General features: G+C 40.5%; 1 protein-coding gene across 5 annotated transcripts in view; it reads left to right on the forward strand.

Annotated features, from left to right (window-relative positions):
• The window catches only part of LOC107742547 (zinc finger protein 827-like), an 82,106-nt gene that overhangs the window by 4,879 nt on the left and 58,138 nt on the right, over positions 1-19,089 (forward strand). For all 5 annotated transcript variants that reach the window (XM_016555563.1, XM_016555564.1, XM_016555565.1 and 2 more), the window contains exon 2: positions 16,022-17,236. In XM_016555563.1, coding sequence (XP_016411049.1) covers positions 16,022-17,236 — 1,215 coding nt within the window. The remainder of the gene's footprint in view (positions 1-16,021; positions 17,237-19,089) is intronic.

The raw sequence follows: 19,089 nt of genomic DNA on the forward strand, positions 1-19,089 counted from the left end.
GAAAAGGGAGCCTAGGTTAAAATGTTCCTGTCTTGTTAAGCTGGTTTCCTCAGATTTCCACTCTGAGGTGTAGAGGTCGACTGAGGTTACCTCTTTTTCTCCTTTTCCTGCTGTTCTTTGTCTTACTCGCAAGCCTCCATTTTGTGCAAGAACATAGCCCGTATCATTCTTTCACCCTGACCTTTGCCATCAGCTAAAATGTCTCCCTATGGGAGCCGGCCATTTCCATTATACACACAGGATCTTTAAGGTTATCTGCATTCGCAAATGGAGGAATTGGAGCATTGCACGGATTTCAGCTCTCCATTACAGACTGACGGCAGAGTGTGTGCGACTGGGTGGCTCTCCACCTTACCGTAATGGTGGGTCACTGGCTCCTTTCCACTCATCTATGATTATAATGACCTTGGCTGGGCTTGGGCTTGAAAACATTGGATTAAGGGGAAAGGAAAATGAGGGGAGGTTTCCATTTCACTCTTGGCATCTGATTTGTAGGGGAATTCTGCCAAGAGTACCCCCTCCTCCTCCTCCTCCTCCTTCTCCTTCTCCTCCTCCTCTTTCTTCCCTTTGCCCCACCAACTTGATCAGGCTCTCTCACCGGTGTCTGCCCATTTGAGCTCAAGCGAATAATGATGCACAGGCTTTCCTCTCAGAAATGAATTAAAGGGCAGGGGAAGGGTGGTGGATGCTTTCCTGAACAAGTGCTTACACAGAAAGGGGCTTCAGCCAGGCATACTGAACCAGAACATCTAGATTAATTTGGCTAGCTGGATCGCCTGGCTTTCATCACAGGTGTAGTCTAGCTGTGAGTGCTCAGTCAAAGGCGCTGTGGTGACATAATTAAGACAATTTCTGTATGGCTCGATGATTGTAACGGACTAGGCTCATCATGTGTAATGTATTATTAAAGACGGTGCATCTTTAAAATGACAAGCCACGAAGTGGCCTGCTTTCGCCTGTGAAAGCACTGAATCAGACAAACTGTCTTGAAGCCAAGCTCAGGGCTCAACAGTAAGGATGGGAAGGATCGCTTGCTCTATTGAGTCTGCGCTGTATCTATCTGTACATATTTTGATTTTTACACCTTGCAAATGTATACAACATGTGCTTTTTTTGTAATATTTTGTTGTAAACTGTGTTGTTCTAAGTTTTACATTTGTTAGCCATGTAAAATTGATCTTATTGGCTTAATACGCATGAGGGAAATTATAAGTATGATTTGGATTGTCTTGGTGGTGCCGGAAAAAAATGGGTTGAAAGTTATAAGCGATGATTTCATAATCATCAGTGTTTAAGAATTTTTGGTGTTTCTTGGGTGATCATATTAATTACATAATTATTATACAGCTATTATTATCATCCAGGTATTATTGCAAAAATGTCTTATTTTAAATTCCATTTAAATAAGTGTGAAAAATGTATCAAATATTTAAAAATAAATATTGCAATTTTTATTTAAAAAATTTAAGTGTGAATACATTAGCCTATTATTCAAATTAAGTTAGGGGTCCATTTAAAAAAAATAAATTAATACTTTTATTCAGCAAGGATGCATCAAAGTGAATGATACGCACCAAAAAATTATATTTCAAGCAAGTAAATGCAGTTTTTTTTTAACTTTACATTAAAGAATAATGAAAAAAACATTTATCGTGGTTTCCACAAAAAAATATTAAGTAGCACAACTGTTTTCAATTGATAATAATAAGAAATGTTTCTTGAGCAGCAAATCAACATATTAGAATGATTTCTGAAGGATCAGAACACTCAAGACTAGAGTATTGATGGAGAAAATTCAGCTTTGTCTTCATATGTGACCCTGGACCACAAAACCAGTCATAAGGGTAAATTTTTTGAAATTGAGATTTATACATCATCTGAAAGCTGAATAAATAAGCTTTTTGTTGATGTAAGGTTTGTTAGGATATGACACAATTTGGCCGAGATACAACTATTTAAAAATCTAGAATCTGAGGTTGCAAAAAAATCAAAATATTGAGAAAATCGCCTTTAAAGTTGTCCAAAATAAGTCCTTAGCAATGCATATTACTAATCAAAAATTAAGTTTTGATATATTTACAGTAGGAAATTTACAAAATATCTTCATGGAACATGAACTTTATTTAATATCCTAATGATTTATGGCATAAAAGAAAAATGGATCATTTTGACCAACACAATGTATTGTTGGATATTGCTACAAATATACCTGTGCTACTTATGACTGGTTTTGTGGTCCAGGTTCACATATGAATAAATGACTTTTTAAAATATTTTACAGTGAAAACATTAGCAAGCAGACAAAATAAAACCCTTACTGTTGGGCTCTGAACCTGTCCATCGATCCTTCTAAGCCTGTAGTTAATCAACATGCTCACTTATGGCGCTTTTCCACTGCGTGGTACGACTCGGCTCAGTTCGGCTCAGTACGGCACGGCTCGGCACGGTTTGCGTTTCCACTGCAGTTTAGTACCGCTTTAGAGTGGGCGGGATTATTCACATGTCGTTATAGTTGCGCCGCCTCTATTGCCGCGACTCCTAAAAACTTTTTCATTCTGCGTCACCCCATCAAGCTCTCGCTGGATCCGCTCTTCTGCTATCAACGAGAGAAATGTCTGTACTTCCTCAACAGACAACGAAACAGCCACTTTTTGGTTGTTAAAAAAGGTGCGCTCGTTCAAAACAGTTGCGTTTGATCCTTCGCTGGCTGTGCTGATTTAAATCTAGCGGTTCTGTTGTGTTTGTGTTGCAAGTTCAGTGACGCAGGTAGTGACGATTCTCTCCGGCCAATCCGTGATCAGCAGAGTTTTCACGTCACGCTTTGGTAACGGTACGGTTCACTTGGAACCTCAACCGGGGTGGTACTAAAAAAAGTATCAGGTACCTGGTACTCTACCCAGTGGAAAACCCCCCCCAAAAGTGAACCGTACTGAGCCGTACCATGCAGTGGAAAAGCGCCATTAGTGATATTTTTTCCTATCTATAGGACACACCTTGTGTCCGTATGTTTCATGAAGCACTACCGCCAAAGTCTGCACACAATGTTTCACCCACCCAAGGCTCAATCCAGCACTGAGTAATAACCAGCTCATAGCAGGCATTCTGTTGGCAGTGGTTCATAAGGAACAGCTCACTGGTTCAGCTGGGGAAAGGGTGGGGGGAGCTGCTGGAGAGCTCCAGGCACTTTCCTGTGTTGTTGTACCACACAAGTGCATCCATCCCCTCCAGGACAGACCTTTAACAGGCTGCAATCGCCGGGCCACACCGCAAATGGGATCGAACAGACAGGTCTGACGCAGGCCCGTGCTGCAGAGCTATGCCAAACTGTGATTTGATTTATGAGTCAGTACTCTGGGTCCGTCTTAAGATGAGATGAGGCTTACTGGGCAGAATCAAAGAGCAGTCTGTTCACTACATTAATATTAAGATTAATGTTGATTACATTAATAACTGCAATTAAATATGCACTAATTACATAAATTTCCTGAACAGAAATCTGAACATTGTATAAAGACAAGTTAAAAATATTTGTTTGATTTATTTGACATATTCAAGTTGAAGGTTTTTACAGAGGAAATTTTGGATATCTCTTTTTATCACTTCATAAATCAGAAAATACTGTCAACAGCCAGAAAAAAAAAAAACGTTTTCACCATGAATAATAAAATATTGTTTAAAACCAGGCAAATGTATAAGTTTGAACAAACCCCTTGGTAAAAACCTTCAGAATAGATAAGAATACAACTGGACATTTTGGTAAATGAAGTGCTGCTCAAGCGGAGATTTCTGACTCATTTTGAAAAATCAGTCTTTTAATATATCTACTGTAATTAAAATCTACATATGCAAATAGATAAAATGCAATAAAATAAACACTATTTAGGGCCCAAGCACTAATGGTGCGCGGACCCTCTTGGAATTGCTCTGTTTATTTAGATGCTGTTTTTTTCCACTAGTTTGAAACAACACATTATGTCAAGCCAAATAGCCCAAAATCTAAAAAACTGACCAATACATGAAAACAATGTCTGTGGTATTAGGAGAAATATATTACTATTATAACATACAATTTCCAATGATAATAATATTATTAAACGCTTAAGATCACTTGAATCTTGAATTTTACACTTTAATAGTAATATATTTTGGTCTTAATTTCTTCATTGACACAGACCCTTTAAAGTCTTGGAAACTCTGAAGTCTTTATTCTGCCTAGTTGACAGTAGTTTAGTTTTAATACATTTCTCATTACTTTGTGTGAAGTGCACACATGCTGCGAACTGTGCTGAGCTTGAGCGCCACGCGTGCTCCATGTGAACAGACAGAATAGAGTGCAGTTTATTCATTTTGAATCACACAGTGCATACAGACTATAAACAGACTTTTTTGCTGTTTTTAGTCATTGATTATTTTGATTCACTTGTAGCCAAAATTTTGACCTCTTGATTAGAAGTTCCTTAAAGCCGTGAGGTTGGTTACACCAGTTTCTTTTTCAAACCAAGCGAAGTTAAGTAGAATGGAATGGAATTGTTTTTGTTTTCTTTCTCCACCATGAGATGGACTCCAGGTGGCAACTATTATTGAGTGTGTTCAGCTTTAATAGATTGTCCCCAGTCCTGATCAGTTTTGTTGCCATAATGGCTACTTGATGTTTTTTTTTCTTGTTGTGATTGGGGAGGCTGATTCCACACCAACAAAGTAGCGCCAAAAATGCCAAGTTTGACTCAACTAGACAATTTGCTCTCACAATTACGCAGCGATCATAATCATAGTAATTACGCAACAATAATAACGATGGTAATTACTATCATTGTCATCATTAGCATCAAGAGACATTGGGACACCAATTTAATTTTGAAACGGAAACGGTTATATTTATATTCTTGTCAGGATTTGGTTGAGCTCGTTACGCAGGGGTTAAATGCGAAAAGTGTGTGTGTGTGTATATATATATATATATATATATATAATCGAAACTCAGTCCAATTCCATTTTCCTCCAATCCCAAGAAAGTGTGCTTGATGAGGGTTTGAAATTTGGGTTTTCTCCAAACACAAGGCTAACTTCTCCCCTGTTACGTCTCTAAGATAGACTACACTGTCCAGCGCAGAGAACACAAGCATGTTAATGAGTTTAACTAGCGGACTAGCAGCTGTGCTCCAAGGGTTTTTCTGGAGACAGGGCTGTTTTATAGCTGAGAAGATTAAAAGTGCCAGGAAGGAAACAGACACAGAGTAGTGGCACCCTGAGGTATTGACAGCCTCCAAGGGAAACGGTATATCATCGGCAAGTGTAGAGGTGTTTGGCTGCTTTACAAAGGCGAGATATTATATTCATGATGTGAAGTCATCTCTGTGAAAGCTATTGTCACTATGTCTTATGCTGATTTACGAGGCTTAAAACGTAGGTGAGTGTCTGAGACCTGCTCAGCCCCTCATGTAAAAAATGTCCTTCGCATTTGCAGATGACTTCACAGTATGTTTGATTACTCCCGACCTTGATCAAGAGCTCCGGTGTTCATGTTTAGTTGTTACGACGAGGTCGGTAGCTGTTTAGTATTGATCTGGGGAGTCTACCCGGATGTTGGTGGGAGGCTATAAGGAAGTACATGTTCTTTCAGTGTTAAGTAAGGGATAATGTACATCCAGCCGGTTGTTATCGCAGAATAACCCCGACAGGGTGATCAGGAAGGAATTTGCGAAGCGGAGGGGTCTTGTATCCCCCTGAAGGGGGTTATTCTGCGATAACAACCGGCTGGATGTACATTATCCCGCTTATTACACGGCTACTTGCCACATAAGTAAATAATTATACACGAAATATTGATTTGAGTTGAAATATTCGAACGCAAAGCTTCTGTGAACACAACAGTTGCGAGCAAGCGTCAAGTTCAGACTAGACGGACATTTAAGGGAAACAGTGCAGTCAAACCACTTATTACACATCATTTCACCACATAAATAAGGCAATAAAAGATTTAAGACGAAAATGTTTTAAAATCTTACCATAATCGCGACTATCGGTTATCGCGACTGACCAATCAGAATCAAGTATTCCACAGAGCCGTGTAATAAACCTTGTTATACACGCTATACTAATGGTAGTGAATGGACGGTACAGCCATGGTGGCTAAAAATCTAAGTTGGCAACTGAAAGGTTGCAGGTTTGTACACTGTTAGAAAAAAAGTGCAAAAAGTGGAACTTTACATGTACAACAGCTTGTCACTGGGATGGTATCCTCGAAGGTAAATAAAAGCATCAGCTACATGACTAGTCAGAGTGGTTTTGTCATTTCAACCATACAGCTTGTACTCACTGAAAATAAACAACGTTGTTCCAGTGCTAAATAAAAACAATACATGACTATGAGACTGAACTAGACTACGCAAACTAAATTAGATTACATAAACTAAAATAACCACTGTATGATAAAGTGTTAGATAATTCAAAGCATTATGTAAGGATGCATAATATATAAAACACGGTATCAGCCAATGCAGTGTTATTTTAGTATTATTCATATAATATTATAGTATTTGTTAATATTTGAATTATCTTTATTTATTTTAAGTTTTAGTAATTTTGTTATGAGCTCTTGACTTTTTTTAATTGAGCTTTTTTTCAGTTTTAGCAATTTTAGCACTTAAACTTAATTTAAAACTTAAACTTATTTTATTTCACTCAGTTGCCAAGGGAACAGTTTTTTTTTAGTTGAAATTTTCATCTAATTAATATTTATATATTTTTTAAATGAGATTTTTTTTAAAGGGTCCTATTATGCTTTTTCACTTTTTCAACTTTAGTTAGTCTGTAATGTTGCTGTTTGAGCATAAAAAAGATTGGCAAAGTTACAAAGTTCAAAGTCCACTTCAAAAGGAGATATTTTATTTAACAGAAATCACTTTTCAAAAACTACAACGAACGACTCGTTTGGACTACAACGCACATTTTCCGGGATTTGTGATATCACAAAGATCGACGAATGGGACGAGACCTGGTTGAGCTGCACTAGAGAAGGCAACGAGTGTTATCACTATGTCGGAGACACGCTAGCTTTCCCAAGGCAGACGAACTTAGAGGTTACAATCATCCGGGTTTAATTCGTGCTCAAATTGATTTGATATTAACGCAATATTTACACTGAAGCTCGCAGGAGGCTATGGTAAGGGGCATGACATTTCCAGACCAGGCGCCGAGTGCTGCCAATCACAACACACACTGGCCCAGCTAACCAATCACAACACATTACGTATTTCAGAAGGCGGGCCTTCATTTGATACAGGAACTATTCGAGCCGTTCATGCCAGACTGGGGAGAGAGGTGTTGTAATAATGTAAAATATGTGAAAAATAATGTGTTTTTCTAACAACCTAGTATGAGAGCCTGTTCTAGTACACCCCCAAAACAAAATCAAGACTTTGTAAAAGAGCATAATAGGACCCCTTTAAATGTATCAATATCTACACATATTGTATATTTAATTGTGCATGCAAATTTCTTTTACACTTAGATTGCATTTGTTGCCATCTAACGCTTAAAGTTATTTTTAAAAGCACGGCTACATATAATCTTTAGCAAATCTCATAATGAATATCTATTTTTCATATTGTACATCACCTTATACCCCACTGGTGTTTGTAAGTTGATGAAAACTTAAAAAAATAATAAAGAAATAAAATAAAGAAATCATGTGTTGTTAAGTTCTTAAATATTAACTTACAATCTCAGAGAGTAGTAGTACAAGTAAATATTTTTGGTCAAAGAGGTTTGACTGACAAAAACGTTTGGAAATCCTTGCTTTATAATAATTATGTAATACCATAATTAATTGTAAATGGTTGATTTTAGTGTTTAGTATTTTTTATTATTATTTAATTATGCAAAATAGTATATTGGCCATTTATCGGCTATTGGCCATAATGATCCCTGCAACCCTTTGTGTGTGTGTGTTTCAGGGTTTTGTGTATTATTTATATAACATATATACAGTATGTATTATTATTATATTTTAAATTCAGTTTTTATTTTTTGTTTAATTTTCGGTAATTTTGTTTTGTGTCTTTAATATTTCTATTAAGCTTTCATTTACTGTTTTTAAGTTTTCGTTTTAGCGTAGCGTTTTTTAAAGTTTTCGTTTTCAGGTAGTTGTGTTTCAGTTGGTAATTTTTTTTTTTTTATCTAACATTTATAATAAGGCATTTATCTATCACTAGTATAATCTCAATATCAGTGGAGCCCTCATTTTATGCACCACTATTGATTGGCTGTGTTGTAGTTGGAGTGAATTGTTTTACAGCATGGTGTTGATTCAGACTATAATTCTGCTGTTTGCTCAGCTGTAGATCTTTATGCATATCTTCATTATGGTTTTATAGATTATCCCAAATACTCTCTATAAAGACGTCCCCGTTTGGCACACACAGTGGACTGTTTTTTTTTTTGTTCCTCTCTCAGTCCCCTACTGCTGTAAGTCACACTCGTTTTTCAGCGGGCACAGTTTACCCTTGTAGTCATTTAGTCGTTGTCTATGCAGAGACTCTTAAACTAAGCACTAAGGTTAGGCACAAAATGTTGGCTCGATGTGCTGTACAGTTATGGTTGTCATAGTGATCATATTTTTTGCAATCATTTGTCACCCAGATACTGTAGGGTTGAATTAGAAGCACCTGGTTACGCTGACGTGAAGCGAACGAAAGGGAAGTGGTGAACAACTATTCCCATTTACTCTTCTGACACGGCACGTTTTCAGTCATACGTGGGGGCCGTCGGCGTTATCTCGCTCGTACGTCTTTACCTTCGTAAAAGCGAGATGGCTATCGGCGTGACAAAGAGCACTAGGACCGAACAATGCGGCACTAACCATCGGCCGCCCCGGCCACCGTTTAACATGGAGATTGGAAAAGGAATCAGCTCTCTCTCCTCCAGGACCTGCATGTAAATGAGGTTAGCCTCTCCTGCTGTGCCACTGCTCTATCCCCCACTCTCCTCTCCAGCTCTAATGGCTGCAAAACTGCCACCCCCATTCTTCAGGAAGAAACCGGGACCAATCCTGATTAGTGCCCTTGTCTTGAGTGACAGGCTTGGATCCAAGCAGGTAGTGCCGTGGGCGCCACTGCCAAGCTGCTGTCAACCCGGTATCACTGTAAAAAAGCCATCCCTTTTCTTCAACCCCCTCAAGCCGCACACATACCTCCTCCACTCTCACACACCCCCTCATATTCTCTCTCTCTCTCTCTCTCTCTCTCTCTCTCTCTGTCTTTCTTGTGTGGCTGGCTAGTCAAGCTTGGCTGCATCCCTTGCCTGAGCTACTGGGACAAAGTGTGATTTACAGTAGTTGGAGAGTTTCCCTGTCAGCTCTAACCTGTGTGCTTGCTGTCTATCTGAGTAGGCGGCAGTAATGCTGTAGCAACAGTATATTGTGGTGTTAACGTCATAGCACCTAGCTGAATCCACCCCTGCTTCCTGTCCCTGTGGTATGTACACAGAGCCTTACTTATTATCTTATGTTTTTGTGACTGCGGGCACAGCGAGCCATCCATTTTCCTTTCTTTTCCACGATTTGTTTTCTTGCTGTAAATGTAAAATCTTCAATGCTGTTGAGCTCTGGGCTTCATGCCCCACTTTTATGCCCACTGAAGTGTTTACGGTGGATCCCATTAGTTAGCATCTCACGGCTGATTATGAAGGTGCAGATCTACCAACTTTTTGATGGTACTTCTGAGATTACTAGTCCAGGCGCTGTCTTCTTTTTTCTCTCTCTGGTATTTATAAATGGAAGTTGGGGGGAAATAAACAAGAGTGCAAAAGGGCGCTTCATCTACAAAGAGGACTTTCAGAGGTCTGGAAGCCAACACTGTCTCAATCTCTTCCAAGAACACATCTCCTTCCTGTTTCACCTCTGGCACCCTGCCCAACATGCCCACAGACCGCTGAGGCCATGCGGAAAACACACAGATGGTAATATGTAGTATGCTTTGCTAATACATGCTGATGAAGGCCTGTGCTAATGTGGAATACCGTAGGCGACTGATTTGTTTAATATGAGTGTTGGATACAAGGGAATCGAAATCCCTATAAATCACAGCATACAATATAATAATCTTTGTATATGTAGTGTAAGTGTTACTCCAAGTATCCTATTAAAATAGACTGTAGTTTGTTGTAGTCTGTAGTCTGTTTTACTCAACTGTTGCAAGTAAGGCTTTTATGGTTAGTCTAAATTTGAGTAATTTGTTTTCAAATCTCTATTACAATTTCAATTTTTAAGGAATCAGCAAATATGGTAGAATCTGCAATTTGTGGACAGAAAATGATAGTGTCAGCTGTGTGGGAGCACTTCATTTAATATTAGAAAAATAATGTAATAAGAAGCGGTTCAGCAAAAATTTTGCCAGCAAAAAAGGTCCATTGTCCACTGTCAATAGTGTAGTGTTGCACAAAGCACAGCTAAAACAGAAATCAAGCAACCAATATTCTGTTGGCCACATGTGAATTTGTGTGGAAAAACCTCTGAAATGCTAAGCATGCTATGCTCTTGTGCACTTGTTCTTATTGTTTTCTTTTTTTTATTGTTAATTTTCAAAATTTAGATCACTTCTGATTACCAGTTTAGTCAATAGTGACAGACCTAATAACTATAAAGACTTTTATTCTAGCAAACTGATTTGCATTTGAAATTCTTTTGATGGCGAATATTGATTGGTCATTTTGATTCCGTGGAAATTCATTTCGACAGTACATTAGGTGAGAATATAATATTTTTGTAATTATTAAATATCAATACTTGCTGTCAGTGTTTGAATTCAGTATCATGTTAGAAGAATTTCATAGTACTTTATTATACCAGTCTCAGTCAAACATGATCAACAACTGTTTTTGTTTAATTGATGTTTTTTACATCATGTTTTATTGTTGTAAGAATGGGGGTGGCCTGCTTTATTACCAGAATTGCTTCATAGTGTATCTTTATAAAAAGAGTTTTTTTGTGTGTTTAATGGGATAGAATTGAAGTAATTTCATGTCTTATGTGATTAATTAAGATACTAGGGTTGGGTATACATTATGGCACACTTTTTTCACTTTTTTCATTTAATACATTGTGAACTTTCATGATACCATAACTGAATAGCGACTGAGAGAGAGACTCAGCGTTTCAGTGAGAGAGCGTTGTAATCTGTGGTGTCAGTGTTAATCTCACTCATGCGGTTCTCTTCACTTTTGCCCATTTCCATAGAAGGGGCTCAGACGGCACTGAGAAACACCGCTTGCCAGTTTATGCTAATTTAGATTTCCTGCTTCTTCATTAATTGAACTGTAGGAAATGATATGAAGGATCGATATAAGAACCTCAAGGATAATGCAATACTGCAAGAAAATGAATCGCGACATATCGATATACGATCGTATTTGCAGAATCTTAGTTTTGCCTTGACTGATTGGCCATTTTCTTCAAGGCATAGACTGGTCATCCTGAGAGCCCCCTAATTAACAGAATTACTTCCCACCTCTGGTTCTGCGTTAGTCACTCGTGACGACGTGTGGCTGGTAGCAGCACGTCCTTCCCACCATATTGTTGGCCGGCGGCTAATAAGGTAGCACTGACCGGCGGACGGGCTCATTAGCATCGCCTGCGGCCGTGGCAACCCCCGCCAGGGCCCAGTCGGACACTTAATTACCGCCACCACTTTTTATCTCCCCTCCAAAACCCAGCCCCCCACCCCTGGAACGCCACCGGCACTTGCTTCTGCAATCCACAGAGAATGCTGGGAAACTATAGATGCCAAAGTGGTGGTTAGTTAGCCTGTAACATTCGATAGCAGCGCTCGCTGTGAGGCACTGCGATATCTCTGATAGAGTTAAAGCTATTCGACCCGAGCCTCTCATGCGAGACTGCGCGAGTGTGTCTTTTCATTGGCATCAGTGGAATATTGATGGCTCCACCCCGGCTTAATCGGCTAATGGCCTCTCCCTCTCTCCTTCACTCTGCTGAAGCAGCCACCCTCCCACCCAGCACAGCCTTTCTGTGCCCTTTCGGCGACCTCTGGGTCAGGCAGGCCGATTTTTATGCCCGACTGAGTCGCAGAATAGCCTCAGTGTATTGGTAGGCAACTTTACGCAAGTCATGTGGCTGCCGGCCCTAATAGAGAACGCTCCCAGCCTCCTCCTCGGCCTTTTGGCTTATTGCATCTCACAGCTGAGATGTTGTGGGATTAACTGTATAGCTGCCAACGGCTGTTGTTCAAATGAATCAAGAGAAAGGCTACAATTACACTGGATCCATGTACTGTGGCTAAGAACAAAACAGAATTAACAAGGTCCTTAATATTTTTTCCAAGTCTAATTGTAATACAGAGAACAGATATTCTGAAAATACTTTGCAGCACAGCAATATGGTAAAAATACTAATTTATACATATACGGAATGGTTCACTCAAGAATGAACATATGGTCATTGTTTATTCACACTCATTTAGTTCCAAACATGTATGATTTTTTAGTGGAAAACAAAAGTAGAAATTCTGACTATTGTGTTGGTGTCTTTCATATGGCTGATGGACATTTTATTTATAATTTTTGGTGGATGAAGTACTCTACCGTTCAAATGTTTTTGAAAGCTGAATTTTCAGCAGCCATTACTCCAATCTTCTAATATGCTGTTTTGCAGCTCAAGAAACATTTCTTATTATTATCGAAAACAGTTGTGCTGCTTAATATTTTTGTGGAAAGCATACTGTATATATTTTTGGGATTTTTTGATAAACAGAAAGTTCAAAAGAACAGCATTTATTTGAAGTAGAAATAATTTTCACAACAGTGTAGAAGTCTTAAAAGTGTATGTCTTAAAAATGTAAATACATCTTTGCTGAAATAAAAAAAGAAATAAAAAAAAAATCACTTTATGGTAGTGTATGTCTGGACTGTATTCTACACACATGCATACTTATTAGGGATGCACCGATACCACTTTTTCCAGTACTCGCCCGATCTTATACAACAATAGTCAAGAAGTTCTTCATCCAGTTCATTATATTCTCTGTGCACAAATTGGACTTTACTGAACAAATACACATTGTGTGTCAACTAGATGGAGCACATCAGAGAAATAAGCACAATAGTTTTAAATATGCATTTTCATAAAATACTTGTTGGATGTCAAATGCATGCAAAAAATTGTAGTGGAATTATGAATAAGTATCCCTTACATTTACAGAATAAATGACTATGTCCAAAAGAGGGAATTTGAATGGATTCCTTCCTACAGAATATTCCTGTTAACACTATTAACAGATTTTTCTTTTTTATTTATTTTTTTGTGTCATCTACAAACTAAACATCCAAAACTAAACTAAACATGGTGAACAAACTGTTTTTATTTCTTCCTTTTTTTATAATGTGACAAAACTATATGCAGATTACAGTGTAGCATGTATATCTTAACTTAGATATCTTATCTAATTTTTTTTAAATTCTAATTTAAATTCTAGAGAGCACAGTCATTAATTTTATTTATTTATTTATTTTTTTAACTAAATTGGCTATGAGACATATGACTGTCTGGTAAGATAAAAAGTTAATTCCAGAGCCTGAATGTTACATTCTTCTTTTTTATGTTTAGTTGAGGTTATGATTTGCATTTAGCACTTGTGGTTGTAGGGTTCTAGGGTCATGTCCGCAGCAGCACACAATCATAAGCGCAGTTTAGCCTCAAGAGAGACGAGCACCAAGTCTCAGTGAGAGTGACTGATAACAGATCTGGACCACAGTGCCTCCCGCAGCTGTTTTTCTGGCCACACAAAGTCATGCTCACCATTATGCCATTAAACGAACCTCTCAAAGGCAGACGGCCAGTATCTTGTCCCTCGTCCCAAACTGTCAAGCTTGTTGCTATGCGATAGGATTGTTCCGTTGCAGCTAACTACCAGGGTTTTGTTCCCATTTTTCGAGCCACATACGAGCGCGTATGTGCGTGTGTGCGTTTTAGAGGCAGGGGGTTGTTTCAGACAAAGCCATGCGGAACTGGGGCCCAAACCATGACCTTGGGAAATGTCAGGCCCCCCACGGAGTGGCTTGCCTGTGTCTGCCTCTCCGGTGCAGCTAGGAACAAGAGTGGCGGGGCGTAGCACAACCTAGCCTAACCTAGCGTGGCGAGAGCAGGGTTCAGTCCGAGTTTCTGCCACTGCCTCAGAGACCTTTGGTCAGCAATGTAGCCATTTCTCACTAACAACATTATGGCCATTACTGCCCGTTCTCCCTGGTGTCACATGAAAATGGGTCATGCCTCACATACTTCACTGTTTTGCTCAGGTGACCGAGAGCTCGGTCAGTGAAACGCCCTGGCGATGTGCATCAAACTCTCGAACCTTTGACGACGAGGTACGGGAAGTCAGGAGGATGCTTCCACTGGGGATGTAACGATTACCGATTTGATGATAAATCATAATAAAATTCCCCATGGTTATTATTACCGCTTTATATTTTAAGTATCATTAAAAGCATACTCGATTACCGCAATTTGAACAACTCAGGATAAATAAATACTATCCAGCATAGAGCACAGTTTAACAGTAAATGAACAGTCTCACGTGCGCACAGCATGCAGACTAGTTTCGTTTTATGTGAAAACATGGCGGAATGCTGGGAGGTTTTAAAAGAGTGCTAAGGGAATTATACAAATGAATATATGAACGAATTAATTATATGAATGTACCTCTGAAGGTTCTGACTGTCTTCAGAAAAGATTTGATGGCATTTTGTTTTCATCTTCACTCCATGTAATAACTAAAGTAGTTTTCTTTATCGCAATACTACTTCGTCTACGCAGGTTACGGGAAACAGCTCTAATTCTGCTGTGTCGGGTTTATATCTTATTTTCTTTGATTTTTTGAGTTACGAAGCATGCTCTGCTGCATTGTCAGTATCATGGTGCATGGTCGCACAGGGTCGTGGCAGTTGCCACCCCTTTGGACCAAAGTAAGCAGTGCTGGCCAGATGTGTGTTGACTGTAATGATCCCTACGGGTCGACGAGATACTGTTGCCAGGCAACAGCTTTTCCTTTTCCCTGTAAACAGAGAGCTTACTCGCCAGGCTTATGTTGGGGTCGGCAAGGTGAGACCAGCCTTTATGTGTGCGAGCAAAAGGCGAAGAAAAGATGCTCAAATAAATTTTTTTACATGTCATACCGATGTCACAATTCCCCGGCCTTTTTTTTCTTGCTGTCTCCAGGTCTTGTTCTCTCGCACTTTCACCGAGGTGTGAGGATTTAATTTGGTCAAGTGAATGGACACAAAAAAACCCTCACTTGATAAGTTTTGACATCCTCCCTCATCTACGCTTGTTGCTTCCTGACATGCTCTTGTGGAAGGATTGTTAATATGTATCAGGAATATTCACATTCTTTGTTCTCCCCTTGTCTGGCAAGCTGTAATGTTTTGCTTATGAATATTGATACATGAAGTGTATATTAATGACCCTTGGTGACCTTAACCCTATCCTTATTGGCTCCCTTGTAGTATCGGCAAGCCCATGAATATTAATACGGTTCTGTAACCTCCATTACCCTAATCTTTGCTGTCTAGCCTCCCGGAAGGGTCTGTCACCATGGTAACCCTTTTACTACACTCTTTTAGACTTTTGGAAAAAAAGCACGTTTGAAAAAAGAATAGAAAGCAAGTTATTCCACTGTGCCTTGTGAGGGATGCGTCAGATACTCACCAAGACAACTCTCGGTTGTTTTATATTGCTCATCTTTTCAGAAACCATCAATTTTATTCCCAAAAAGAAAAGTCACTTGGAAAAGGTCAATCAATGGCTATAAGGACAATACTGTGAGCATTTTTTCCTAACAGATTTTTTCCTCCAGAATTTAATAATAATCATGCCATTACATATATTTTTTCAATAAGATGCTTGCTTTCTAGAATACAACAAATGATAATGAAATATTGTCAATTGTCTTGCTGGAAAAGCATTTTAATAATAAAATCATGACACATAAATCATGTTTTTTTCTCCGTTTCACAGATGTGGACACGGTAGATGATGGAGGGCCAGAGGGTTGCTCAGTAGAAGAGGACAGCTGGTTTGGGAATACCTCCGACAGCCCCTCTGAATCGTCCTACGGTGATGTGCAAGATGAGCTGCGGGTTTCCCCGGACAATGTTCCCCGACTGGACAACGACACTTCAGCTGAGAGCTCCCTGGGCTGCCAGACGCCAGTTCAGCGGGCTTCCCTGGAGCTGCTGGGGCTGGACAGTGGGGTCCTCTCGACCCAGGACATGCTGTCCTCTGAGGTGTCCTCTCTGTACGGAGACTCCAGCCAGGCCCTGGGCAAACCCCTCAGCAGCAACCTGCGGCGTCTCCTGGAGGCTGGCTCGCTGAAGCTGGAGGGAGGGGACCTGACCAGGCGTGGAACAGGCAGAGGACCAGAGTCGCCCCCGGTCAGCTTGGTACTATCTCCGTCTTCGCATCACGCACAGCAGCTGAGTGCCCTGGCGAGGAGGTTGGCTAATAGCAGCAGCAACAACAGTGGCAACTCGAACTCTGCATCACCTGCATCTGTAGCAACTGTCAAGCAGGAGCCCTGTGACCCATATGGCCCCAGCAATGGCCCTAACTCAGGCAGCAGTGGCTTCGTATGGGTAGGCGTTGCGGATAAATGGCCATCGACAAGTTGCTCGGCTCCCAGCGGCAGCAGCCTATCACCAGACTCGGCTATCCAGAAGTTAAAGGCAGCCGCCAACGCCGTGCTCCAAGACAAGTGTGCGGTGGCCTCCTCCACCTCGGCGTCTTCATCCTCCTCTTCCTCCTCATCATCCTCGTCAGTCACCTCCTCCTCAATGGCAGCCCTGGGCACTCGCTCTGATGACGCGGTGCGCTTTGAACCGTTCGCTTCACCCTTCAGTCCGCAGTCAGCCAGCTCCACGCTTGCTGCCCTCTCAAAGAAAGTGTCTGAAAGAAGTCAGCAGCAGGTGGGCTCATCTGAGCATCAACCCTCAGCTGGCTCCTTTCTCTCTCTGGTTTCCATGACCTCCTCAGCAGCTCTGCTAAAGGAGGTGGCCGCACGAGCAGCAGGGAACCTTCTAGCTGATAAGAAAGAGCCATCATTAGTACTGGGAGCCTCCGAAGATGTCAAGCCCCTGTTAGACAGGAACCAGAAGGTGCCCACCCCAACCCAGGCCATGGATCTTCTGCTGCCAACAATCCCCAAGGGAAGGGCCAAGCCCAGCAGTCAAGCAGGTAACGGTTTGTTCCCTAAAATAAATGCATGCCTTTTTTCGTTTTTGTGCTTTTGAGGGGAAATTGCCAGCTGGTTTACATTTGTAGGATTAAACACTAAAACAAAAATGAATTTTTTTTCCAAAATATTGTATTCAAATATTTGGGCTCATAAAAAATGTATAGTCGTTTATTTAAATGACGTTTAACGAAAAGGACAATTTTTTCATAATCAAGTTATCACCATTTCTGAACAAGCTTATGATTAGGCATTATACACAACAATGTTCTACAACGTTACATATATCTCAAGGTTTTCTTTTAGTTAAATAACATGTGTAAACAGTACAAGTACCAATTACAGTACAGAACATACATACACGAGTCGGCCTATGGTTATCGTGTTTATATTGTTTCACATGTTAATGTTGAGAAAAACAAGAATATACACTTGCTCGGGTGAAAGTTGGCTCCTCAGGCCCTGTTTACACTAGTGCGTTTTTGTTTTAAAATGGCGTTTTAAAATGAAAACGATCCTCGTCTACACTGGCGTTTTCACTGCATTTCAGAAACGATCTCTGTCCACACTACACGACATATATGCGCATAAAAGTGTAAACAGGAAGTTGGTTGCTAGTCACTGGCAGGTACATGAACATGATGTTATTGTTTACACAGTCGTCAAGGATATGCAGAGCGTATTGGGGCAGCCACGCCATCAATTTTCAAAAGTCTCGGTTTTGGTCCGTTTACACTGAAACGCAACCCCAGAGTTTTCCAACTAAAAAGGGGTCTGCAGCATCTTTGAAAGTCTCAGTTTTTGAGAGTTGAAAACCCCAGAGTAGTGTAAACCACATGTGTCTTGGTTTTCAGCTTTCTCTTTCTGCAAATTGTATAGTTGTATGGTGTATGGCGATATGACCCAGCACACAAAATTCTATCAAAACACTCCAACGCAGCCTCCATTCTTGGCGAAAGATGGATAAAAAGGCGCACAAAAAAAACAAAAACCTTGAAAAAATGATGTACGACCCTGTCAAGAAAGGGATGGAGGACTCAAATGCAGTTCAACCAAAAATAGACTTTATTCCGAACACCAAGCCAGCAAAGGCGTGAAACACCACGGTTAGGGGAATGCAGTGGTGTGGCGCTCCCTGCGCCGACGCATTCACCGAGACAGGGGGCTGAGAGGAATACCGGAAAACGTCCAGAATCGTACTCCCAATCCGGCCTCACTGTCCACAGTCGCGATACTAATTCCTCGCCTGAGGATCCTGGAAACAGTGCAGAGAGTGTAGAGGAGAGTGAAAACTCAAAAGCGCGCCCATACGGCACATAAAGACATAAGACATACCCACGCCGAAAAAAAGACAAAGACAGGAATATATAGGAAGTGGGAATGAGTACCAGGTGCGGGCTAATAGAGCGCGCCGCCCCGCGAGTGCGCGCTGATTGCTCCACCATGCGTGTCTGAAACTGACAGGACCAAAACAACCACCACGTGCAAATGACAACGACAGCGCACAGGTGAGAGGCAGAAAGGAGTCGGAGAAGGTACCGGTACTGACACGACCCCACCAAATCGTGGCCAAATCAAAGAGATGGCGATTCGCACGGGACAAATATTATCACAGGACCTCGGTGTTCAGTGAAATATGGTAGGTCATTTGCGGGGGAATTTTTACTTTACAAATTACAGACATGGCCGATTCGCACGGGATTAAGATCACAGACAACCTCCGCAATTATTACAAATAACTAGATGTCACCAGGTAATACTAATTCTGTTCAAATAGGGCTTAAGTTTCGCTGATCATGTTGATCAAAGTAATTCCAAACTTTGCGAGTCAGACGACATTCTGTGATTAAATACA

This window comes from Sinocyclocheilus rhinocerous, unplaced genomic scaffold, assembly GCF_001515625.1.
Source record: "Sinocyclocheilus rhinocerous isolate Xijiao unplaced genomic scaffold, SAMN03320098_v1.1 scaffold1158, whole genome shotgun sequence".
NCBI classification, from domain to species: Eukaryota; Metazoa; Chordata; class Actinopteri; order Cypriniformes; family Cyprinidae; genus Sinocyclocheilus; species Sinocyclocheilus rhinocerous.